At 41.9% G+C, this 26,184-nt stretch overlaps 1 protein-coding gene across 1 annotated transcript in view; it reads right to left on the bottom strand.

The window, feature by feature from the left end:
- The window catches only part of LOC139653191 (delta-sarcoglycan-like), a gene marked incomplete at both ends in the record, with an annotated part of 54,624 nt that extends 30,787 nt beyond the window's left edge, over positions 1-23,837 (bottom strand). The window contains one exon of the mRNA XM_071530167.1: positions 23,698-23,837. Coding sequence (XP_071386268.1) covers positions 23,698-23,837 — 140 coding nt within the window. The remainder of the gene's footprint in view (positions 1-23,697) is intronic.
- Positions 23,838-26,184: the final 2,347 nt, after the last annotated feature.

Consider the following 26,184-nt stretch of genomic DNA (forward strand, 5'->3'; position numbering starts at 1 on the left):
CACTGCACGCCGCTTTATACGCCTGTTGTGCCTCAGCCAAAGGTCTGAACAATGCATTTGTTTCAGATTCAGCAGTTTAATGTGACGGAGGAGGTGGAGGCTCGCTCCTCTCAGCACAGCGCTTTCAATTGAATTGATCACTGTGGGAGAGCCGAGAGGGTTTATACCAAGATGCCTTCTGTTTGTAATGAAATGCCTTCCGGACAAACTGACACAAACACACACACACATATACAGTATATCCCAGCCAGCATGTACACAGACGGCAATGTGCAGGCAATGCTATCTGATATTATGGCATGGTAAAAAATCATATTAAATCAGCTTTGTAAACTGAAAACAGAAAGATATTTAGGCCCAAATTTCCCAAAACGATGCAGGCAGCAGCTATGGACGACTAAAAACGTTGTCACAGCTTTCATTTTCGGTGCTGTGTTTACACGGGCTTCTGTGCTGGTGCAGGTCGTCGTCACCCAACACACACACACACACACACACACACACACACACACACAGAGACACAGTGACACCCACTTGCATACACAGACACACATTAACACACGGACGCAGATACAAGTCGCACATCTCCTCGTCAACACAACTCTTTTTATCTGTCTTTCCTCAATGAGCTCTCTGTGCTGCACTCCATCGCTCCAGACGCCATCACACTGGTATTCTATAGAAAATCCCCCTCCCCCGCCCCACCATGCACCATGTAGAGATTTACGACGGACCAACTCTTATTGAATCTCAGGGTTGCTCAGATTGAACGGCCTTGTCTTCAAGGCGCCGGGCGCCATCAAAGAGCGGCGAAGGCCTGGAAGGTCTTAATAGATTCTGCCACACTGGAGGAGGAGGAGGAGGAGGAGGAGGGGTGGGGGGGGGATGGGGGGATGGATAGACGAAGAGAGAGAGGGGGGAAGAGAGAGAAGCGCTATAGAGAGCCTAAGTCCCTCCCCTTCCGGTGGACCACCATGGGACCTTATTTCGGAAAAAATATGTATGGTAGTCAACGGCGAGAGACAAATAATTGTTTGGTCCCGTTTGAATTGTGCCATGAATTACACATATGATGTTTTGTCAGTTTGAAAGATAATTTTGCAAGTCAAGAAAGTCGCAGTTTGTAAAACTGTTGAAGTATAAGACTGTGAAAATACGTAATTAGAAAGACGACACACCCAAAAGGGGCATAAGTGACGTCATAACTTTCTCTCTCCACCAGCTGCCCAGAGCCGCTGAAGCTCAGTCCCTCTCAGATAGCAGGAGTGTTATAAACAACCTGGAAGGTAGACAGTAAGAACGGATTTAAACTGGTTTAGGATAGTTTTAGTACAGTGGGGGCTAACGTTAACGCCGTGCCTGTGTGTTTCCTATGTTTCCTTCCATGTTGGTGTCGGTGACATATAGAGATTTTTGAGACAGATTTTTTCTTCATTCATTTCTTCATTCCTTCATGACCACGGCATTCATGATGGTGGAAGGCCAGCAGCTAGCTAACTACTTAGATAGCTATAGACTAGTAGCGTGGTATACACTAGCTTGCAGCCATAGGTGAGAGTCCAGCGGTGCATTGGAACAACACACCATCAGATACATTTATGTTATGTTCAGTAGGATGGAAATGCATGGAGTGAGTTCTGAGCATGGATATTTTGTAGTTCCTGAGACTTAAAGACTTGTGCAGACATTATAAGTAGTGGAGAACTGTGCACACAGGACAAAGTAATAGTAGGATGGATTAGATCAAAACAGTACTTGGGTTACAGTCAGTTCTATATATTGTGCATACAGTGCTTGGAGAAATAATTAGATGGAATAAAGAGTAACAGTAGTTGGGTTACCATCCACTCCTGATGGCAGGGGTTAGAGAAACGGATTAATCAAACCAATTAATGAGATGTTTATACTGTATTTTTTGTCAAATGCAGAGCCAAAACCTACAGCATATTCTTCCTGAACACTTAACAAGCCCCCGCTTCACAGCCGATAACCTTTTTAATTGATCAGCGATCCGTATCCGCTAATCTCCCCTTAATCTGGGGATGGCTGGAGTTGGCTGATTCAGTGAGGACTCTGGGCGCAGATATGTGAGGATCAAAAGTACAGAGATTGTGGAGGTTGGGAGAGGAAAACGAGGGCATTTAGTTGGGACGGAGACGCAGAGCTTATGGTGCAGTTAAATTTGCAGGGATCGAGAAGGTTGCAGAAAGTTCATGTGAAGCTGAGGCCGAGCCACAAAGTCAAAAAATCACGTTAACTTGTGAAAATTTAGGGTCATAGAAATATGTTTGCTTGCCTGCATTTAAGGATACGGCGAGGCTTAACATCTCCAGTGAGGCTGAAACCCCAATACACACATATCTGAAGTATAACACACTTCAAACACACATATATACACACTTCCAGAGTTTTGTAGAAGTGTGAACTTTCAGGGCTCACTCTTACTCAAATTATACGTTCATTTTGCTCCAATGGACATGTAAGAAAACCAATTACAGCTCTACAATACATTTAAACTCGTATAGCAGCACATACTGAACACACTGAACACCCAGAGTCAAAAACTCTCATTCCCTCTTCTCTCCCCTCTTTCTCTATCCCTCCCTCTTTCTTTCTCAAGTAAAATGAAAGGTGCTGAAATGACGTTGGTTCCTTTTCAAGTCAGGTATCTTTATGTTGGGGATGTGACTGCCCTGACCTTAAGATGATTCATCTGACTTTTGCTTTGGCCTGAGAGAGACTTTCATCTCCTATGGTTTGTGTACTTACCTTTTCTGCAAAGCTAATTGCCCGCTTTGGGGCAAATAAAGTTGAACTCTGACCTCTGAGCCTTGAAAGCTGCTGTCTTTCAAGTGCAAGGAAAGATATTTGTTTCTCCTTGTTTTATGTCTGCTGTCATTAGTTCCATCACCAAATATCAACAATTAAAGTGAGGAGGCCGCTTTGTGAGCGGCAAAGGGCAGAAGCTCCGACGCCTTTTGGTCCTGATCTGTTTTTTGTGTCTGAATGAGCTGGCTTCACTTCAGGCCAAAGCCCAAACTACAGTAGCCAAGAAGTTAGGGAAGTGGGCATGTGACCAAAATACCACAAGTTTATTCTGGCCCCTGGGGAAGATGAGTAAGAGTCACTCTATGAAATTATATGTAAATTATATGTACGCTGTGAGAACTTTTTTTTAGCTCCTTGCATATGTCCCACCTTGCCCGCACAGATAGAGTCTATTCAAGAAATGACTTAAAGAATGTTGACATTGCAGTGTCAGAGAGTGATGAACAGAAATGGTTTCAGTTAATAAATAAACCTGAGGGTAACAAACTGCGCACTTATTGCCTATTTAAAAGTGCTTTTGACACAGAGCCATATGTACAAAGTATCTTATCAAGGCAGCACAGAGGCCCCTTTGCTAAATTCAGATGTGGAGTTGCACCTTTAGCTATAGAAACTGGCAGGTACACAAACACCCAGCCGATAGACGTTCTGCACCCTATGTAATAATGGTTCTATTGAATCAGAAGCCCATGTCCTCTTACACTGTGAACTCCATACAGACATTCGTTCTGAATTATTTTTTTCAACTTTCAAACCACGTTGCAAATTTTAATGAGTACGATGATTTAAATAAATTATGTGTAGTTTTAGCTGGTAAATAAATACTGTATCAACGAATGTGCCAAAGCTTTGCCACCTCATCCTTAACAGAAGACGTTCATTCATGAGTGTCTAAATTTTATAATGCAATACTAAGATTGTTTTATATTCTTTGTGTTTGTGTGTGTGTAATGTGGCCTCTATTTTTCGTGTGTGTCTATGTTTGTATATGTGTATCAATGTATCTGTACGAATGTATGTACTTATGTGTGTGTATATTTGTGTGTATGTATATATGTATATACATATGTATATATATATATATATTCTTGTTTTATTTTTAGCCTGTCTCATAACTCTAAATGAGTGGTCCTCAACCTCCTTTTTTATTGGGGTACTGTTTGTTGCTCTGTTTGACCTGTATGTCTATGAGGAGTGACACATAAATAAAATTCTATCTATCTATCTATCTATCTATCTATCTATCTATCTATCTATCTATCTATCTATCTCTACTGTTCCTCAGCTGCTACTCTCAAGGTCCCATGAGCAAGGGAAAGACGACTGTGTGAACATGAAACAGGGCGTTGCTGAAGAGGAGCGAGGACTTGACTCACTCAGTCAAATCCCTCCCTGGATAATGAAAAAAGAGCGGAAAAGAGAGATGTTTGGCATTGCTTTAGTTTGGACTGAGCCTAAAGAAGAGGGGTGTGGCAGACTGGATGCTGGAGAGACAAATCAGCAGAGTGGCTTGGAAAACCTGTGTGGGGGAAGTGAATGAGAAATACATTCTCCTTGCTCATCAGTTACAGTTGAGGTGCCTTCAATGTGTTACACTCAGATTACCTTTCTGTAGTAACTAGTAACTTAACAAGATTCTTGTAATCCATTATTAGTTACTTTATGAAATTAGAATGTTGTTCTTTCATATTGTTTTGTTTTTTGAAAAATGTAGAAAAGGCGAAAATCCTGTGGCATCTCATGTAGACAATCTCATTCTGAGACTGGCTTACTGTTTTAAATACAGAGCAATGGTCTTGCACTGCAACAAACACAAGCCATATTGCTTGTATTGCATTGCATAAGTGGATAACGCGAAAGTTACCTCTAAAAAAGAATAACTTTGGAACATATCTAGTTAATTTTAAGGTAAGTAACAGAGTTAAGTGACTACCGTATTTCCTCTAATATTGGCCCGGGCCTTTATTTACCTCAACTGCAGAGGCTACCAGGCCTTCATTGGAAGCAGGCTTATATTAGAGACAGGCCTTTATTTCTAATTCCCTCTGTTTGATAAGTATATTTGCTCATATTTTAGTACAAAGCCTCCTTGTTTTCTGATCTGCTTCTGTTGGGGTTCGTTAGGAAGCTGTTTTTTTTGTTACTGCAGTGCATTACCGATAATTACGGTAATCGACGGCGGCACGCTCCAGGGACTTCCGCCAGGCACCAGGAGTTTACCGGTATCCACCGTTGTTTTTAGCTGCGACCAGCAGCTCTACAGCTCGCTCTGTTGGTTGGTCGTCGGTCGGTTGGTCCACAAAAATTTCCCCACCCTTTGGCGGCCTATAGCAGCACAGTGTGTGTATGTGGTCGCAGCTACTGCGAATTCACGCTTGTTTCCTTTTTTTTTTTTCCCCGGCCTGTATTTGGGGCCGGCCTTTATTTGTTTGTATCGACCACGGCCCCGGCCATTATCAGAGACCAGGCTTTTAATTGACTACCGGCCACTATTAGAGGAAATACGGTAATTACTTATAAGTAGCTTTCCCAAACGCTGTGTATGCGTGTGTGTATCTGTGTGAAAGTACTGAAAGCCATTGTTGAAAAAGAGTTTAAGTGCTTTTCATGGATAAATGAGAACAAAATAGCTGCTCACTGCCCACAGTAGAAAAGCTGGGCAAGGAAAGGGAGCTCGCTAGTCAGACCCTTCTCTGGATAAATAAAGGTTAATAAGAAAAAAAGAGGTGGATAAGAGAGAGTTGGCATTGCCTTAGCGGGGCCTGTCATAGTCTTTTATTCAGCCTCCTACGGGGATTTGGAGAAGGAGATGGCCCTTCTCTCCAGCTATTATTCACATCTCAGCGAGCCAACAGAGAAGAAAATGGAGGAATTTCCAATCTGCCGACCTGTTTAGGTATTCATGTATTTATATCGGTCTTCCCCATGGATTACTTTACATTGCCATGTGGCAGTGTAGTTATAGATTTAGTCTATTTTCAAATGGAAAATATACAGATGGGCCACATTTTATACTAATACTCTGCCTTTGGAGTGCCAAGGAGTTAAGTCCATTTTCCTCCCTCTCTTTTCTTTTTTTTTTTTTTTTCAGATGTCAGAAATGTGTAGGCAATGCATGAAAAATATTCTTGGCAGCTACTTTCCATTTCGTTTAGTCCATGGGGGGAGTGTGGTGAATTGTACTGCACTTCCCAATGTTATCTCCCTTCAATCCCCCTCTGGAAAAAAAAAAAAAAAGAAGTCAGGCCTATATGGCTGGAAGTTGTCAGCCTTATCTGGCAACCCTGCCTTTTGATCTCTACCTTATGGGGCTTTTCTGAATGAAGGAAAGTCATGCATAAACTCCAAGTCACACACACAGATACGCAGAGATGCCCACACATACACACACTGAAACAAGCGTGCACACACAGACACACACACTCTCTCTCTCTCTCTCTCTCTCTCACACACACACTCACTCACTCACACACACACACACAGAAAAGCCCAAATGGAGCGCACACACACACAAATGCATACATATACACACTCAGAGGCACAGACACACACATAAAAGGCAACTAACACACAGTATAGGCACACAGAAATGAACACACACCCACACAGACACACACAAACCCCCTTTCAAGACACACACACACAGACACACACACACACACATAAACACACATCACATCCATTCATCCATCTTCTGAGAAAATATCTTCAAGGCCTGTAAATAGGATATGAATCTCTTTCTGTGAAATATTGAAACTGTAATAGTTTGATTGCTATATCGGCCTGGACTTGAGAATAAGTGAGAATAAGCAATATGGCAGCACAAAAACTGTTATTATTATACTCCCTCTCTTTCTCATTGCTTTGCTAACGCATAAACAGAGACAAAGAGAGAGAAAGGAAAGGAAAGACGTAAAGGATGAATGAGAGAGAGAGAGAGAGAGAGAGAGAGATGTATAAGACATGACCTGCTTTCCCATGTCTTGCAGAAAGTAGAAGGTGATATCTCAAACACAGCTGGTCTGATTTTGACGAAACTTGGAGGAGTAATGCATCTTGTCACTGATTGGCTGGAGGACCGCCTGCGTCATTGGGTGGGGACGACATGCTCACTTGTTCCTCTCTGCACTGGATTACAGAGAAGTAATATATAGACATGCAGCTGTCTCCACCCTTGAGCCGCGTGACGCCATCTACCATTCGGCTCGTAGATTCATAACTGGGGAGAACTATAGCGCTCACTGTGTCTGACACAGAAAAGGTTAGAAAATACCAGCTCATCTGTTTTTTTGTCTTCATAGATCACATCAGTGTTGGAGTGGAGGGTTGGAGGCTCCAGGTACCTCAGGTTAAATTGAATGCTCCTCATACCTGGGATGAGTTACAGTGGATTTTGAAGATTTAATGCCCTGGTAACATTGAGTATTTGAAGTATTATTGATTATGAATTTGCTTTTATTTGAATGCAGTTGATTTGAGTGACATTTTTGCAGGATCCTTAATGTGCTCTGTGAGATTTAAGGTGATAACCCGCAAAATGTTCATCCTACTATAAAATGAGGAAAACTCTGTCCGTCTGTCTGTTTGCATCCATTTTGCTCCTCAATGGGTCGGCCAATCAATCTGAAACTGCACATGGGCATTGAGCATTGGCATAGGCAGGGACTGATGAAGCTGATTTTTCCATTTTCCCAAATTTACGCTGTTTATGTGCATTTTTGGCAAGTCTGCGCAGAGTTGTGGCGCTCGCATCCCCAGGTATGGACTATTATAAATAAATGTCTGTTTTGCAACTACTGTTGATTGATATAACACAACAGTGATTCAATATCCAGTTGATGAAAGCTGTTCTAAACACACTTATTTTTATTTTTATTGTTTTTTATTTAACATTTATTTAACCAGGCAGGTCAATTAAGAATAAATTCTTATTTACAATGACGGCCTGGCAAGAGGACAGAAGGACCTCTCGCAGGGTAAGGGGAAGGGGGACAAAAAAATAAATAAATAAATATTACTTTATTATTACTTATCATTCCGGTTTGTTTGGAATAAACAGAAAAAGAAGAACTGGGTAGTTAGCATGAGCAGCGATAGCCACCATGGCTGAACAGACAAAGAAAAAGGAAACTCAACAGAGAATCCAAGCTCCGCCCACACTGTTTGATTGACAGGTGACCTCTGGGAGGTGCAGTGCAGAAACACCACAGTGATGAGGCTGAGCAACAAAGATGGAGACTAAATAAAGAAAAAAACAAACAATAATCTTGTGATTTAAATAAAGGATATAGTAAAGAGGGAGCAGAGGAAAGGAAGACAGAGAGAGAGACACAGAGAGAGACAGAGGAGCGAGGAGAGAGCAAGCCGGCCAGGCAGCAGCAGAGACAGGCGGTCTTGATAGCATCTTAAATATACAGTATGTTCTCCTCAGCTTGAGTACTTGAGTACTTGGACATTTTGTCAATGACTTAGAAACCGGGGCTCATTCAAGCAGACCTCCCTCCTGCTGTGTGGAGCCTAAAGACAGACAGCCAGCCTCTCCTGCTGGGCTGGACATAATAGCGGCCCGATCCGTCAATGCCAATATTGATCTCCACAGCGGGTCAGTAGACACAGGGTGGTTATCTGCATGGAACAAGATCACGCCATTGACACGGGCATATATTGTAAAAGCAGAGAGGAAGTTCCTTTTCTGTCAGTTCGCCCCAGTCAAAGCATCAGTGAGATTATAAAAAAAATAAATTCTCTGTTTGGGAAACTGGTTCATGTCCTTAATAAAAAAGGAATGAACTGACATGTCAAGGATGTCCTTCATGCATTTATCCTGCATCAACCTATTCAAACTGTGGAAGACTCTTTGTACAAGAGTATTGTGCAAATACATATTTATATTTAACCTATACTGCCTCTCAGCCAATTTGTAAAACTGAAAATTCTCTTTGGATGAAGCAAAACTACTACTACTGCTACTACCATTACTACTACAACTACTACTTCTACTACTACTACTACTACATCTATGACTACTACTACTACTTCCACTACTAGTACTACTTCTTCTACTACTAATTCTATGACTACTACTACTACTGCCACTACTACTACTACTTCTTCTACTACTACATATATGACTACTACTACTACTGCCACTACTAGTACTACTTCTTCTACTACTAATTCTATGACTACTACTACTACTGCCACTACTACTACTACTACTTCATCTACTACTACTTCTATGACTACTACTACTGCCACTACTAGTACTACTTCTTCTACTACTACTGCTACTACTTCTATGACTACTACTACTACTGCCACTACTACTACTACTTCTTCTACTACTACTGCTACTACTTCTATGACTACTACTACTACTGCTACTACTTCTATGACTACTACTACTACTGCCACTACTACTACTACTTCTTCTACTACTACTGCTACTACTTCTATGACTACTACTACTACTGCTACTACTTCTATGACTACTACTACTACTGCCACTACTACTACTTCTTCTACTACTACTGGCACTACTCCTACTACTTCTTCTACTACTACTGGCACTACTTCTATGACTACTACTACTACTGCTACTACTTCTATGACTACTACTACTACTGCCACTACTACTACTTCTTCTACTACTACTACTACTGCTACTATTCTACTACTACTACTAATAACAACAAGTTATTAGTAGTTTTAAGTTTTGATTTGAAAGACATTGTGTGAATAACATTTTATGGAGAAGCTCTTCACGCTGAGTCGTGTCAGCGGTGGTGCAGACAGATTCAACACGTCACACGACACACTGGACGTCTGTTTTGTCCTTTTTGTTATCATGTCATGATGTCAGCAATGTCGACTTTTACATTTTCGTCTCCGTCTACCACTACTACTTCTATGACTACTACTACTACTGCTACTACTTCTATGACTACTACTACTACTGCCACTACTACTACTACTTCTTCTACTACTACTGCCACTACTACTACTACTACTTCATCTACTACTACTTCTATGACTACTACTACTGCCACTACTAGTACTACTTCTTCTACTACTACTGCTACTACTTCTATGACTACTACTACTACTGCCACTACTACTACTACTTCTTCTACTACTACTGCTACTACTTCTATGACTACTACTACTACTGCTACTACTTCTATGACTACTACTACTACTGCCACTACTACTACTACTTCTTCTACTACTACTGCTACTACTTCTATGACTACTACTACTACTGCTACTACTTCTATGACTACTACTACTACTGCCACTACTACTACTTCTTCTACTACTACTGGCACTACTCCTACTACTTCTTCTACTACTACTGGCACTACTTCTATGACTACTACTACTACTGCTACTACTTCTATGACTACTACTACTACTGCCACTACTACTACTTCTTCTACTACTACTACTACTGCTACTATTCTACTACTACTACTACTAATAACAACAAGTTATTAGTAGTTTTAAGTTTTGATTTGAAAGACATTGTGTGAATAACATTTTATGGAGAAGCTCTTCACGCTGAGTCGTGTCAGCGGTGGTGCAGACAGATTCAACACGTCACACGACACACTGGACGTCTGTTTTGTCCTTTTTGTTATCATGTCATGATGTCAGCAATGTCGACTTTTACATTTTCGTCTCCGCTGCCAACAGACTGTGAAATGTTAAGAATGAATAGCTTTGTAATGTTCGCAGGGGCGCGGAGACCGGCAGCATCACTAGCGTGTTAGCGGCACCACGCGAGTGCCCAGATTGCCCCGGTGTACCTCCACAGCCCCGGGGCTAATCCTAATGTTTAATATTCCATGGGGCTCTCTGCGCTACCATTGTAAAACTACATGAGTTATTCATCACCCCTGCAAAACAATTGCTGTAGCTGCCACTGCAGGGCCTCTCCTGGGCTACTAATTAATGTCATGGAGTTGGGAACAAGAGCGAGGCGGCCATGGCGGACGGCCGTGACTTTAACTGTCAAGAAAGAGCCATCAAAGAGAGCAGTTCTTAAGGGTTGTCAATTCCCTTTCAATAAATCAGCATTTAAATGAAGTGTGTGAGACTTCAGGAAAGCCCTGGGTTGCTCATAAAAGCCGGAGCTGTCAAAACTACTACTTGGCCTTTTTTTTTTTCGTCAGATCTCATCTCACCTTTCTCTTTCTCACGCTCTTCTGCTTGTGTGGTGTGAGGATCTACCTGCCGTCCTCGTATTACCTTCATGGAGCTATGCTTGTGTGTGTGTGTGTGTGTGTGTGTGGATGAGAGAGAGATAGAGTGAGAGACTGTGCACATAGGTGTCCTGGGCATTTCATCTCTCTCTCTCCAGTCTCTTTCACTCCCCACTGCATACTATCTAATAGCGTAGAAATGTTTTAAGGTGTGGTCACACCAAGCATGTTTGGAGCGGTTTCTTTGAACTCCAGATAGTTTCTCCAAAACACAAGGGATTATGGGTAGAAGGAGACTGGACTGATGTCTCCTTGAAGTCTGGACTGATGCTCATATTCAGCTATTTCTTCATGTGTTCTTTACTAGTATGAACACCACAGAAGAAGAGTGCAGACAAGTCCGTCATGCTGAGCTGAAGTTACAGGAATCCTTGTAACTTTTTCCATTGTTTTGGGGATTTGTGCTAGTGGTGCTATGAAGAAAACCAAAATACAAGCTGTTTTGATTTCAAGTTGCAAGTTTGTCTTTATTGCATTGTAATTGTTGTAAGTTGTCATTATGTAATGCCTGTTTCCTCTGCCTCCTTGTTTTTAAGGCTAATGGATCAACAATGGAAAGGCGTACTTTTTTTTGTTTTATCCTTGGTAATTCTGAGGTGCAGGTGGGTTTTTCAAACATGTTTTGAAAATTGTCCAACAAACTAAACTAAATGAAACACGCTGGTTGAACAATCTGCCCATTAAGGGTAAAACTAGAGCTGTTTGTCCTCTGGGAGACCAACAGCACTTCAAAGAAACACTGGCCTTCCTCCTCCCTCTGCTCTTGTTCTCCTGCTCCTCTTTTCATTCTCTGTCTCTGTCTACTCTCTCTAGTCTTTTTATCGTCTCTCACTGTTTGTCTCTCATTGTATGCCCTCTCGCTCTTTTTCCTACCTCCTCTCTCTCTCTCTCTCTCTCTCTCTCTCTTTCTGTTTTAAACCCTCTCTTGCTCTTTTTCTAACCTATCTCCCCTTGTGGTTTACCCTTTTCCAATTGCTCTTTTCACCCTCTATCTCTCTCATTCGTCCCTCTTTCTTTTCCTCAATTGATCAGTTGGATGAAAGATTTTCTGTCCAAAAAAAAGGGGGGCACCAGGCAGAGGTGTGACCAAGTCAACTTTGCTTGAGTCCCAAGTCAGAGTCAAGTCTTGAGGTACAAGTCTCAAGTCAAGTCCCAAGTCTAAATGTAGATTACAAATCAAGTCAATGTCATTAATGTCAAGTCTCAAGTCTAAATGTAGAACAGCAAGTCAAGTCAGAACAAATCAAGAGTCCAGTATCAATTGAATATCTTAAAGAAAACTAAATATCTAGGACTTTTCAATGCAATATGGTTTTAATAGGATAAAAACTTGGTAAGAGCATCATGAGTTTGATTTCTATAATCAGTTCCAACTTCAATACATTCAGTCATTCCATACAAATTCAGAAAACAGAATTTAAATTCAGTCGTCTGCTGGAACAAATCTCATCACTTTCAATCTAAGTCATTTACACAAACACAAGATCTCAAGTCAAGACTTTAGAAACCTTTTTAAAGTCATCAAAGTACAAGCCAGTAACTCTGGTTCCCGTGGGTTAGAGGGACTGTCCCGTAACCGGAAGCTCACAGGTTCAGTTTCCGTACCAACAAATGTGTCCAACAACAGCTGTGAGTCCTGCTGAAGTGTCTTTTACAGTGAACTCTTACCCTCATTCACTGTAAGCCGCGCTGGTTAAGAGCATCAGCTAAACGCCTAAAAATTTAAATGCTCCCTGTCAAGCTTTTAGTCTAACAAAGGCCCGTGAAATACAGTCATTACCGCGGGCCTTTCTGCTCTTCAGAGGGGAAGGACCCAGACCATTAACTGGGAAGCAACACAGCAAACAGAAAATGTGTAAGTCTGTGAAAACGAGATGCATTTTGAAGTCTGTAGAATAGTCTGTACATGTTGTACAGTCTTTAGAGAGAGCCGGACTCGTGTCCCTGGAGTTTTTTTTTTGCTGATGACTTGGATGCATTTTGCAAAATGGCAAAATGTGTACGGGTGGGCCGGTGTGTTTCTGTGTATCTGTTTGTGCGTTTAAACCTTTATTTTATCCAGAGATGGTTTACTCAGACCCACATGCTCTTTCTTCACACCCACACACTTTTACATGTTCCCAGCTGGGAGCTGCCCAGTACAACCAGTACAACCACAACTCTTCAACTGTTGGCCACTGAGCAGCTGCTTGCTGCAAGTGGAGGTTAAAGGGCAATGATTGCTCATTTCCTGCATTCCCTTACTGTTTTACATCACTGTAGAGTAAGAGGATCGTTTTCCAGCTTTTATCAAGATGTTTGCTATTTTTTCCTTGTCTTAGCATTTGTTTCAAAATATTTACTATTTACTTAAAACAACAGTCTAAATCAGTGGTTCTCCCCTAAACTGACACAAATTAGACCACGGACCCCCATTTGATAAGATTTTTGTTTTTAGGTGTTTTATTACAGAAAGTGTATGAAACCCATGACCAAAATAGTCATACATTCTGCCATTGTGTTACTTATGGATGGAATTATAGTGAAAATAAATTATTCCCCTTTTTGCTGGGGACCCCCTGGAACCCCCTCAAGGGTCCCCTGGGGGTCCCCAGACCCCACTTTGAGAACCACTGGTCTAAATATTAGAAGGTACTCCTCGGAAAAAGAAGAGAGCGCCGAGTTTAAGCCATAATTGTGTGAAATCAAGCTTTTGTCAGCCTCTCGCTCACAGTGATGGATTACCTACACCGACTGAATTAGAAGTCTCCAGTTGTTAGCTCTGTGGATGGTATTGGCTTTCCAGTCAAGATGGCGCCGACTGATGGTGACACACTACGAGCCTCTCTCTCCTTAGGATCTCTTATTTATTGTTGTTTTTTGTTTTTTTCAATTATTCTTATTTATATATAGTTTTTAAGGGCTGAGATAGAGCCAGGGTAGATGCATTTCATTGCATTTGAATGTACATTGTACTTTTTAAATGTGTATGACAATAAACTTGAACTTGAACTTGGATGGTATTGTATCCCTCTGTTCACCACTTTATGAGTCACGTGGCCCGCAGGGAGTTAGACTGCAGACTCTCAAGCGACTGAGACCCGAGTTCGACTCCCAGCAGAGACGCTTCCAACAAGATTCAACGCCGCGGGGCGGTTAGACTCTAAGTCTTCTTTTCCATGCCGTTTGAAATTAAATGGGAGTGAATGAGCCTGAGAGGTTTGGCAAAACTGATTTAAAAATATCTTTCGGTCCTTTTTTTGTGGGCAATTAGAGTATCAGCTCACCTATCAGCCTAATTACCATGATATAGAGCGGCAGTCATTGTACTCCTCCATACTTTAATCCTCCATCTATCCTGCATTAGAACCCCAGACAATTCTTCCTTGAGCATTAAGCAGCAGAACCAAAGGAATATATATTTAAAGCAACATTCAAATGTTACCAGACCGTTTTTTTCTAACTTCCGTCTGTTTCTGTGTTTTATCTCTACATCGTTTGCGATTATTTATTGTGTCGCACGCCTTGCCGCAAGCTAATTTTCCCCATCAGGGACAGTAAAATCTTGCAATTGAGTGTTATTAGTCCCCCCCCCCCCCCCCCCGAACTCAGCACTCCTCAAGTTAGCGGACTCTGCTTCAAATGTAATTAGTGTCTTCGGCTCTAACTCCATTTCACACTTCCGAAATGCGCTGCTCGCCTATTGTCCCTTTCTCATTATTCCTTTCATTTTGTTAAATGAATTGTATGTGAAGTGTGAAAATAGCCTGTCGAGTGTCTCTGGGCCTCTCCCTCTCCATCTCCATCTCTCTGTCTATTTTCTCCCCATCTCCCTCTCTCTCTCTGTTGACCTTTCGGTAAAGGGTGCTGGAGGTACTGAAATTTAATTGTCCCCAATGAGAGCCAGTAACTCCAATCTCATCAACAGCATGGGAATTAATACAGCGACCGGCCAATTGTGCATTCTGTGTGCTGGTGGAGAACGGGCTGTTGAGCTGCAGCATGGGATTAATCCATGAGAGAAGATGCTGCCGTTTCTGAATGAGGAAAACCGCTTTGAGGACTTGATCCTGGTTGATATTCAGCTTCTTCATCTCTTTCTGTTAGTCGCTCTTTTTCTTCACCTCATTCTTCCCCGTGTGCCCTCTTCTCTTCATATTCCTTATTCTCATTTTCCTTTAACCGCTTTCTCCTTTTTCACCATCGTCTTCTACTTTATTTGCTTCTTGCTTTCTTCCTCAACATAATTTATTTATCGGCTGATTTATTAATATGGTGCTTTTCAAGACAAAGTTGCAAAGCGCTTCACAACCGAGATAAATAGAAGAATAAACAGATGACAGAGATCAATAAAACAAGAGGAACAATGAGAGATAGTCTCAGCCATAGGGATAAAAACAAATGGAATAAATGAATAACAGACCAGGCAACGAGGTTGAATTAAAGGCAAAGATTATCGAGAGGCCCAGTGATAAAGGGAAGTTTCAAGAAGTGATTTAAAAGTTGATACTGAGTGTCAAAAAGTTCAGACGGATAACTAGCGGCCAGACCGTGCAAAGCCTGATCATAATACCATAAAATCCTTAAACAAACAGTGAGGATACGCTAAAATGCGGGAGATATGCTCCCGTCTCCTAGTTTTACTTAAAAGCAATCATTATCATCATCATCCTCTCCTTCTCCCTGTTCGCCTTCTCTTTCTTTATGTCCCTCACTTTCCACCAGAAAAAGCTTATCAATGCTGCTCGGAGGAAGGCAGGCTGCAATCAACGGGAAAATTGCCGCTCTTTTTCCCGTCACTATCGCCGACTATCCACCAGCAAAGCCAGGGATGTTTATCTATTGAAACTCTCCAAATGCATTATGACCGAGTCGCTATCTGCAGGGGAAAAATGGCCACATGATGATGATGTGGCTCGGCCTTTTTATAGACAAGAAAGGGCCGGTAATTGTGCAGGTTTACAAGGCAAAAAGGGCTGGACTCGAAAACCGAGGGATTGCATTTCAAAAGCCTATATTTCCATTTTGGAGAAAAAAACAACAACTTTGCTCCCTGAATTCATCAGTCAATGTCTGAAAAACAGATGATTCTATCTATTCTAAAACTCTTTTGTAAGAAAGGCCTTAAGATGGCTCACAATGACCTATAATATGCTTTACTTTCATTCCAGCAATTGCATGGTAAGAGCAGGTGTCCATACTGTACTTTCAAATGACTGATCATTCTGTCATTCATATCATTTTGGATTGAAACTTCTCAGTTATCTTCATAAAGGACTCTTTTCTGTAGGTAGGATTTAAGGTTAAGGTTTGTGTTGTCTTTAGTTTTAGCTTAGGGGAGAGTAGAGCATGTTGTCACACTTTTTACTCATTGGTGTATTTCTCAGTAGTGCCTTACTACTGAGATATGAGATATAAGTATATATATATTTCTAGCTAGATTAAGGTCTTCTCTAAAAAATGCATTTTTACATTATTGAATAATTTACTGGAAGAAAAAGTTTTACTGATGAAATACCACTTGGCAAGGTCCCTTCCCTGAGCACATAACTTCACTAAACCATTCAAATGTATGACCAGGTTATAGCTGACCCTTGCTTCTATGTGTCACAATGTATAATTATTTTGATTCCTTTATAAAGAAAAAAATGAGAAGAAAAACACTAGATTTTCATTATTTTTACTTTCAGGTATACAAATTGCTTGATTGGATGTTTGAGTTGAGTGTTTTGACTTAGACTGTTTTATTCAAAATAGGTAACCTCTTATTAAGAAAGTAAACATTTTTGTAATTGGACTTTTGGCTCTAAAATATTTCGTTTCAGAAATAAAACCACTGAGACAACTTACCCACGTGACAACTTGCCCCGCTCTCCCCTGCTTGCACAGTGATTAAAGAGAGCTTCTGAAAACATCTCACCTCAAAACAAACCAAAAATCAAGACAATCAAGACAAGCAAAGACAGCAAAATACAACATGGTGTAAATGGCAAGTTTTTATTATTATTCCTGGTTCATTCCGATTCATTATCTGTTTCAATTCGACTTCATGCTGATAAGACGGGTGTATGTTTATATAAGAATCTTGCCTAGTGCAGTTTTAAGCGAGTTAACACAACGCCACACTCTACACACTAAAGAGTCTGTATTTTGTCAGCTATACAGTTACATCGCTGTCATACAAAACACTCTGCCTCTGTGTGTTTGTCAGACAAATCAACACACTGAACCCTCTGGCGTTCTCTGCACATACACATCCACATGTATTATGTATGGCTCTATATCACAAACCTACAGCAGCTGCTGATGCAGCAGTGAAATAAGCAAAGAACAACTGGATGTATAGCACATATCACAGAACTGCCACTCTGACACAAACTGCAGCACGGCATGATGGGAGAGAGAAGACTGCTGCAAGGCATGATGGGAGAGAGAAGACGGACAGAGACATTGTGAAAAACTTTGGTAATGATTAACTCTTAGTCGTTCTAATTAGTAGCCAAATCATTTCTCTGTATTGTTTCAGCACGATTGTTGATTGTTGTGTGGTGTAATGAATTGTACATTGCATTTTTTTTTACAAGCAGGCCAATAAAGCATCTTGGAATAGAGAGAGAGAGAGAGAGAGAGAGAGAGAGAGAGAGAGAGAGAGAGAGGAGAGAGAGAGAGAGAGAGAGAGTGACAGAAAGACAGAGACACACAGAGAGAGACATCGAGATGGAGAGTGGGAGAAAGAAAGAGAGAGTGACAGAAAGACAGAGACACAGAGAGAGAGAGAGACATCGAGATGGAGAGAGAGAAAGAGAGAGAGTGACAGAAAGACAGAGACACACAGAGAGAGAGAGAGAGACATCAAAATGGAGTGGAATAAAGAGAGAGAGAGAGAGACATCGAGATCAAGAGAGGGAGAGACAGATAGAGACATTGAGATTGAGAGAGGGAGAGACAGAAAGAGAGAGAGAGAAAGAGAGAGAGAGAGAGAGAGAGAAGGTGGCCAGCAAGAAAACCAGAACAAATGCTGAATAAATAAGTAAACTAGAGAACAAACACAAAGAGTGAGAGAGAAACAGAGAGAGAGAGACAAATACCCCATGAGCTGCATAAAAAAAAAAATACACAAAATATAATGGTGATAATTTGCCTCTGTGACAAGTTGAACAGCCTCACTCAGAGGTTAATAGAAAATGACACCATTTTAAGCCTGGCTGAAAACTCCCCAGCTGCCAGCTGCCAGCGCTCCGGCCCCCCTCACCCCGTCCCATAAACCAACACAACAACAAGCTCCACAGCTCTTTATATGACAGGCTGCATTTAGCTCAGCCCAGCACTGTGTGTGTGTGTGTGAGAGTGAGTGAGTGAGTGAGTGAGTGAGTGAGTGAGTGAGTGAGTGAGAGAGTGAGAGAGAGAGGAGGTAAATGCGTGTGTATATGCATGTCTGTATGAGAGATTGTGATTGTGTGTGAGAGAGAAAGTACGTGTGTGTGTGTGTGTGCGTGTGTGTGTGTGTGAGAGAGAGAGAGAGTGTCAATGAGAAAGAGTGTGTTTTGTGTGTGAGAGCGAAAGTGAATGTATGTGTATGTAAGAGGAAGAGAACAAATAAGATGGAGGGAAAGTACTCAGGAGAGAGAGAGAGAGATAAGAGTGTGTGTGTGTGTGAGAGAGAGAGAGAGAAAGTGTGTGTGTGTGTGTGTGTGTGTGTGTGTGTGTGTGTGTGTGTGTGTGTGAGAGAGAGAGAGAGAGAGAGAGAGAGAGAGAGAGAGAGAGAGAGAGAGAGAGAGAGAGAGAGAGAGAGGGAGAGAGAGAGAGTCAATGAGAAAGAGTGTGTTTTGTATGTGAGAGCGAAAGTGAATGTATGTGTATGTAAGAGGAAGAGAACAAATAAGATGGAGGGAACAGAGAGAGAGAGAGAGAGAGAGAGAGAGAGAGAGAGAGAGAGAGAGAGGAGAGAGAGAGAGAGAGAGAGAGAGAGAGAGAGAGAAGAGGAGAAGAGTGTGTATGTGTGCATGCGTGTGTGTGTGTGAGAGAGAGAGAAAGAGAGAGAGTCGGTGTCCCCGTTGTAAAATATGGCCGGCACTCCTCCTCTCTCACATTACAAGGGGAAGTAAACAGCTCAGGAGCTATGAGGTCGTCTCCAGTCCTGACACTTTATATCACCAACCGCTTCAAAGCCTCCACCTTTTACCAGAGTGAGGCTCATCAAGTGAAGGTGAGGTAATGGCTGAAGGTCTCGACTCACTACTAGAGTCAGGAGTTGGATTTGAACCTGGTCTAAAACTGTCTGCACTCAGGTTTCCTTAACCCTCTAGACCCCAGTAGAAGTCTAGAATGTTGCTGCAATTCACTGGGAATTCTCACTTAAATCAGCATTTTTCTTGCTCATTCCAAACAAACAGCTATATCTCAAAAATAAAAAAAATTGACAATCACAATTTTTTCCATTTAACAAAACGCAACTTTCCCTTTAATTTGGTACCAAATACATGGCAAGGCGATTCAGGGCGTCTCCTTACTTCAGTGTCAACATTCACAGTATGACAACAAAACAGATCCTTCCTATCTTGGCTAACGATAAGCTTTCAAAATACATACAAAACCTCCAGCGCTCCAACCCACACAGTAATAAGTTCAGACAGTAATAGTCGACAAACTTATATGGATAAAAGTCGCCGCACTCCGCTCAGTCCTCCTACCGACTCTTCGGCGCACTGCCTCCCGGAAAACAGCGTCCGTCTCCAGCAGTGAGAGCCAGGTAGGTCCCGCTGGTTAGTGAAGCTGATCTTGTGTCTTGTTTTATCGAGCGAGAACAAGCGATTTCAAATCAAAAGACTTCAACTCACAATGTCTTCGTAACTTTCCACTACACACGGCGGGTCAGGTTCTGTCTCACAGCACAATCTGACAGCTTCCAGAAGGTTTTAACAGCGTGACACTTAGCCGGTGAAGCCATTTTTAGATTTACCGGTCCGGTTCATCGATGACAACTTGAAGTATATATAAAACAAAGCTGATAACTTGATTTTCAGTTTTTGGTACATTTTATACAATTTAAAAATGACGGGTGCTCTTGGTCGCTATAGTGAAATACAGAACGGGAGCCAGGTTAAAGTGATATTCCACTTCGTTATATGCAGCTGGACGAGTTTGTAGCGTTTGGATTTTTTTACTTGCCATTTATTTGAATGAGGCCACAAAAAAAAGACTGAAAACTGACATTTAAGACGTTTGTGAAAATATTCAACAACAGATCCCACTTTTAAGACAACAAAGCATCCTGGGTCCATCATCATTTTGCATTTCTCTTCTTAGTTTAAACAAAAATTTGTATTTAAAAATAAAAGTAGATCTGGTCTCCCAAACAGGAACTATCTCTTCTAAATGGTATCCCTCCTCTATGTTCTCTTCTATCAATAAAAATGCTATTTGGTGATATTATGTTCTAAAACGTTCGACCCACAGTCAATTGAAAATCACAGTGTTGGAAGATTTTGGCTAGTTTGGCAACTAGCCGGCTGGCTATTGTCTGACAGACGATGGGACACCTCATTATCTATGGACACTGTCGACCAATCAGAGCATTCATTAAAACCTGGGTGTAGGTGACATCATTTACACCAGGAAGTAGACTGTAATTCTAAATCTGTTTGAATCTGTTGACAACCAGAGAATTAAGGTAACTTTGGGAAATGCAATTCTCACTGCACAGCGACTCATGCACTGGTCCTTGTTATTGCAGGATTTTTGTATAGAAATTCATTATAAGAGTGGATAAGATAATGTCATGGCCGATGCTTTATCTCGTTTGTACAATCTCTGAGTATCAAACATTTCTTTAGGGGTGGGATGTTTGATATTCAGGAGGGGAGGTGTTATGACCCTTGGTCATATGTGTGGTTTCCCTGTACTGTTGTGTTCCTCTGCTCTGTTCTCGCTTTGAGTGGCGGGTAGACTAGAAAAGCACTAAATAAATGCAGTCCATTTGGTTCCTGCTGAGTACACCAGAGTATAAAGCTGCCGCCACCTGTCCAGAGATGTTTCCCTTCTTTGCCAGCTTCCAACCTGCCACCACTTTAGTTCTGTGTCTGTGTTCTGTCTGTTGGTTTATTGGTCTGTAACAGCCCTGGGAGTTGTAGGGGTGGGTGGCCTTTTGTTTGAAATCCTTTTTCTCCTGTTTTTCCTTGGTTAGGAGTAAGATTAGGATGCTTGTGTTAGTTTTCTTTTTGTTTATCACTTTGTCCATGTATGTACCCACCCTGAAGCCTGTTCTCATGATAACAATAAACAGTTTGGGGCTTAAACCTTTTGTTTGCTGGTTGTGTTTGGGAGCAGGGAAGGAGGGGAACCATGTGAAATGCAAATGTGTCTCCTAAACAGCAGCTGGTGAGAAAGCAGAACTCACCAACGATGGCTGAACCTCTCCAACCTTCACCCCCACCACACACTAAAAATAATAATAATAATAATAATAATAATAATTAGAGAAGACATTTAGGTTTGAAGAGGATGCACTTTACTGTCGTCACATTACATGATTTCTGGTCCTCCAAACTTTCAAAAACAATTATCTCTTGCTGCCAAAGTTTCCTAGTGCAGCTTTAAAGCTTTTTGGATAAGAGCATCCTCCAAATTGCATGTGTTCTATTGTACTTTACGGTTAGAGAAATATCCTGGTTTTCAATGGTGTTCACTTATGATGTAGGTTTGAATGATTGTCACGTCATCCACATATGAGTTTGCATCTTGCACTCGGTCCATGCTGTGTGTGAATCCAGTTTTTTCTTTCAGTCTAGAATTGACATCTCCAACTTCAAATTCAGAGACAATCCTATGGCTTTGCCAAATTGCCTGCTTAAAACAGTGTTCAACAAACATGAATAAACAACATCTTATGACAGTGGGCTTTTGTGGTGTGTGTGTGTGTGTGTGTGTGAGATTCAGGGGGGGTGGTGATGGTGGTGGTGGTGGGGCTTTCAAATAACACCACTCTCTTGTCAAAAAGCGTGGGTGATTTCACATTAAACAAATAAAATTAAAAGGTGCTATGTGCAGCAATTTAACATTAATAAATAATTCCCACAGTAATTTTGAGGCATCGGTATAATTACTGTAAACAAACAAGGCCGTCGCTGAGAAGATTGGCAGCTTCTACTGGCCTCTGCACTGCAATTTAGCAAGAAATTTCATGGGAAATCTGCTGGATTGTTTTACAGCACAAAAAAAGAACTGTTTGTACTTTGTGAGTAATACACAACTCTATTCCAGTTCAACTACTCTAACTGCTGTTTCACCTTCACATTAGCTTACTGTGCCTCGACGGAAAACATTTTGACTGTGATCGAGGGCTGTCATTGGCTCTTATCCTTCTTCTTGCTCTTCAAAACATAGGGAAGGGGAGGGGGGGCAAGCAGCAACATCCTCTTTATTACAGGAAGCAATGGATTTACAGAAACATGGTCTTCATTTTGAGAAAACACAAAATGCTACACAAGCACCTTTAACAACTAAATACCATCCACTTCTATCCCAACCTCTACCAGGGTTTATGTTAAATCTCCCTACCTGTTTCACACAAAAGGGGCGGAGAAAGCAAACACATGACCAATCAGAATCGAGTAAAGAAGCCGTTTCTGTAGCCTGCTAGCAGACATGCTAACACATCTAACTCCTGTGAACAGCTTCTGTAAAGGCTTCATCTCTGTAATGTGATGTTAGCACAAACCTGAGGCATGACAGAGTCTGAAACTGACATCTGCATCTTAATAACAAACTCAACTAGACTGTTGATACAACGGCACAAAACAAAAATGGTGCTAGTGGTGACGTAGTCTCTTTTTAAAGGTCCCATATTGAGGAAAACAGGATTTCCCTTCCTCTTTGATGATAAAGGAATTGGATGTGCTATCTAAACATGGTGAAAGTATCAAAACGCACGGTCCCCAACTAAATTGTTTGGACTTCCGTAACTTTGTGGCATCACAAAGGTTCGCTCATTATCATTTTTGTAAGAAATAATAGACTAACAAAGTGTTTTTTTCAAAGCGCTTGAGCGGTTGTCATTGCTTATTTACTGGAGAGTTTTCCCTACCTGTAGCCGCCGGGCTGCGGTGTCTCACGTTTCACTCTTGAAACGGTTAGCCAATCAGAACAGAGGGGTCGTTAATATTAATGAGCCTTAAAGACACAGCGACAGAAACAGCCTGTTCTTGGTAAGGCTCAGAGAGATGCTGGAAAATGAAGGTGTAAAAATGGATTGAGAGTGTTTTTGGTACATGACACCACACACACAGCTTTGAATGGACCTCAAGACAGAAAATAAAACACTGGAAAGCAGGGGGCATCCTGGTAATTTGGTGGTCTAAGGCGTGTAACCATGTACCATGTAAACACATGTAAACACAACGTTCTGGGTAAGAATCTGGCCCAGAACCTTTCCTTTCCTCTCTCTCCCAATCTTTCCTGTCTCTCTCCACTTATTACTGTCTAATGAAGGTGACAATAGCCCAAAAATAATCAGTCAACCGGGAAGCAGTGACTGCGAGAAAAACGGGAAGGCATTTCCCAGAGCTGAAGCGAGATTTGGGGAAAATGGCTGCTTTTGGGTAGTGAGACTCCCTCTAACCCAACCCACCTCCACCAGAAGTGACGGGGGCTTATCACGCTGCCTGCTGGGAGCGGGGGGGGGCAGTGCCACTTGACCCCCGGCAGCGTTGCAGTTCGGCAGCATGATGTGGAGCTGCAGCACCCTCCTCCTGCGGGCTTTAGCTCCATCTCCCAGGAGCAGCGATCCGTATCACACAGTCACACCAGTTCAGCTCACTCCACTTTATCTAAGTACAGGCTTCCACGGGAACACCGGGCGGAGAGAACGGAGGGCGCCTCTGTCTTTCATCCCTGCCTCTTTCTGATTAATCTCTCCTCCGCAGCGGGTTGCAGACTGTCTCTTATCGTTTGTCTCCTGTTAAAGTGCTCTAAGACACTGAACGCCTACCTGCCAGCGTAATGCCATAATGTAAATATCAACTAATTGCTGTAAAGGGCTTTTCATAAGTTGTTCATCCCATGTTCATCCTATTGGGTGTCTTCCCTGGACCTGGGTGAAATAGTATTTCCTTAAATTCCTTTGCATTTGTATCAGCCTGCTTGTAATACCAGATTAGTGGAATTTGCCACATAGGATAACACAGTGACTTTCAGAAATGTCTATTTGAAAGTCTACTTAGTGGATATATTCTTAGTGGATATATTTTGTGATTGACACCTTATTTAAAGTGCCTGAATTTCCCTGATATGGTAAACCTCCACTGTATGATGCTCCAAGTATTGCGCTTCTCTCCCCACTTTTGTGTTTCAGATTCAGATTCAGATTCAGATTTGATTTACTCTAGACCACACATCGTGGTATGGAGTACAAACATAAAACAAAACAGCAGTATGGTAAACAACCAGAATAGATCTTTAGCACAAATTAAATCATATAAAGAGAGAGAACATTACTCAAAAATGCACCCAGTTTACATACTATCCATACCTGATCCTTTTGGCAGGTACTTCTTTCTATTCTCAACAATTCTTGTGTTTTTACATTCAAACAAAATGTGATATTCATCCCCCAGACAGTTGTCATTACATAAATTACAAAACATTTTATTCCTTTCCAGACCTTTGTATCTTCCTGTTATTTTGGGAATTCTACTATTAGAAACTTGGAAATTACAGATAGCCTGGCCATGCTAGTTCCATTTCTGTTTTCTGGATTGGAGTACTTGCCCATCTCTTCTTTTTCTCCTCCTCCTCCTCCTCCTCCTGCCTCCCTCCTCTCTATTCCAGGTTCTCTGTCCCGCTTGTGACTCCCAGAACATAAATGCTAACTTATGACTTATAACTGGTAAGCAGAGGGAAATAAGACCCGTTTCATCTACTATGGCTCTACTGCAACTCCTTCTGTCTTTGCTGGGCAAACACACGCTTCCTCATACGATCACAGGCATCAAGGACAAACTGGTTTCTCCAGTGGATGCAGCTGGCTGAGGTATTAGATGGTATTTGATCCAGAAGTATTGACCATGCTGTGCTTTTGCCCTGTCCTCCGCTAGGGAACCAAAAGTTTTTCATTCCTCTCTTTCTGATTTCATCATGGAGGACTATGGATCGGTCTCCATCTGTTCCTTTGTCCATCTCTCCATCATGTGCGATATCTCAGACACCATGGATTAGAAATAAGTGGGGGTGGAGGGAATTGGGGGAATGATGCATCTCACATTTTTAAAACTACACTGAGTGGCCGAAAGGGAGGAGTTACATCGTTTGTTCATTCGTCCATTCATCTGTCACACTCGATATCTCAGACCACTGATCTGATTTTGACAAAACTTGGGGGAATGATAAATCTCACCACTGTTTTACAGCATTTTCAAAATCACACTGATTGGCCCAAGGGCTGCGCTGCAATGTCAAAATAAGGTGACATAGTTGTCACTGATTGGGGCCAGAGAGGGATTGCAGCATTAATGAGGAAGCATGTTTTTCCTCAGACTTTGAATTCATTGGTCCATAAATGAATCTGGACTGGGCAGCTCCCATGTGTGGATGTGTGTGACCTGTACGAATGTGAAGCAGTGTGTTGCTGGAAATTGAGCATGCATGCTCCGTCAACCTCCGCTGGATAAATAAAGGTTGAAAAAAAAAATTCTAACTTCCGGCTCCTTCCTCCCTGCAGGCCCGCGGTGCTGCGGAGGATCGCTAGCCGGCGGGCGGGCAGGCGGGCGGACTAGCTCCGGTCTGATTCATTGAAGTGGAAAGACCCGGATGGGAGGGCAGCTAATACATCACTCCCCGCTTTTACTCATTACCGCGGCAACTCTGGACCACGATGCACATGAGGTGCAGCCACTTTAATCTGTCTTAATCTAAGAGCCGCTGGGCGTCTCTGGAGCTGCAACGACCCCATTTACTGTGATGGGAAACTCCACATGCAGCTGTAGATCTCTGGAGAAAGAGACACACACACACACACACACACTCAGACACCATACACACAAGTATGCATGCACATAGATACACACACGCACACACATTAATACCCACACACCATCAAAGACACAAGAAGAAGAGAGAG

This window comes from Centroberyx affinis, unplaced genomic scaffold (genome assembly GCF_046629955.1).
Source record: "Centroberyx affinis isolate AG114_WGS23_722 - 3 ecotype Tasmania unplaced genomic scaffold, CSIRO-AGI_Caff_v1 ptg001892l_1, whole genome shotgun sequence".
In the NCBI taxonomy this organism is placed as follows: Eukaryota; Metazoa; Chordata; class Actinopteri; order Beryciformes; family Berycidae; genus Centroberyx; species Centroberyx affinis.